Source organism: Gossypium arboreum, chromosome 13, assembly GCF_025698485.1.
Source record: "Gossypium arboreum isolate Shixiya-1 chromosome 13, ASM2569848v2, whole genome shotgun sequence".
NCBI classification, from domain to species: domain Eukaryota; kingdom Viridiplantae; phylum Streptophyta; class Magnoliopsida; order Malvales; family Malvaceae; genus Gossypium; species Gossypium arboreum.
This window is the reverse complement of record NC_069082.1, coordinates 70,165,031-70,166,051: the sequence shown is the minus strand read 5'-3', so window position 1 is coordinate 70,166,051 and position 1,021 is coordinate 70,165,031. Positions and strand designations below refer to the sequence as shown.

The 1,021-nt window shown below is 38.6% G+C and overlaps 1 protein-coding gene across 1 annotated transcript; it reads right to left on the bottom strand.

The window, feature by feature from the left end:
- Window positions 1-291: 291 nt before the first annotated feature.
- On the bottom strand, window positions 292-780 carry LOC108474689 (protein SOB FIVE-LIKE 3-like). The gene has a single exon (XM_017776689.1). It carries the CDS (start codon window positions 778-780, stop codon window positions 292-294), a length of 489 nt encoding a protein of 162 aa, XP_017632178.1.
- Window positions 781-1,021: the final 241 nt, after the last annotated feature.

The following is a 1,021-nucleotide window of genomic DNA, read 5'->3' as shown; positions in this document are numbered from 1 at the left end:
TATATTATTTTCATTTCTTCTGGTGCGACCTTCATTTACACATACATGTGCATTTATCTATGTCACAAAAAACATCTTCAGCTCTTTGAATCTTCACCCAACAAACTGACGAAATTTTCCATCGAAAAAAAAATTCATTTCCGACATAAAAGGATGATGACAACAGCAGCAAAAACAACAACAATCAAAGTTCATAGGTTACATAGAACACATTAAAAACCCAAAATTATGTAACACGCATATATATATATCATCCTAAAACATCTATGAAGTTCTCAGAGTCAATCCCATTCAACATTCATCACACATTTCTAAACATGACTGGGAAATTTGAGACACACCAACTCTTCCTGCTTCATCATCTTTGCTTATGTATCCCCTTTGAACACGACTAGGAGCACTAATTGTCTTAAGTTTTAACTTTCCCTTCCCATGTCTGTTTCTTCTTTGGTCCCTTTTAATCACCTGTTTCTGAAGTTTCTCCGTTGAGATGGACTTAACAATACTTCCATGCGTGAAATGGTTCATCCCCAAATTCTGCTCACTGCTCGGTGGAAACTTGTGGTGGCTTGGCCCAGAAGAGGCGTCCGAAGCCATTGAATCATCGCTCTCATCTTCATTGTATCCATTGGGACACTGGTGGTTCTTGTGATGGCGTGCCTGCTCGTAAGTATTATAATCATTTTCATGGATGGAGGAGCCAATATACATGGTCCAACCAGACTCGCTGCTGCTTTGTTCTTCAGTTTCAAAGCTTGTGAGGATATGAGAAGCCTCCATGGTAAGTAGAGTCTAGAGGTAGCAGACAAGGTGGAAAAGCAAAACTAAAATAGGAGCAACGTCTTGGGAGTCTTGCCCTTCATCAAACAAGTGCACCTTTACGTGTCCGACATGTGTATGTTCAACTTAAATATCGGATATAAATACTTAAAAAGAGAAAGGGTATCGTAGCTTTACATACATTGGTGAAAAGAAGATAAGTTTTAACACCCCTCATAAATCATGATAAAATATTGGGTGA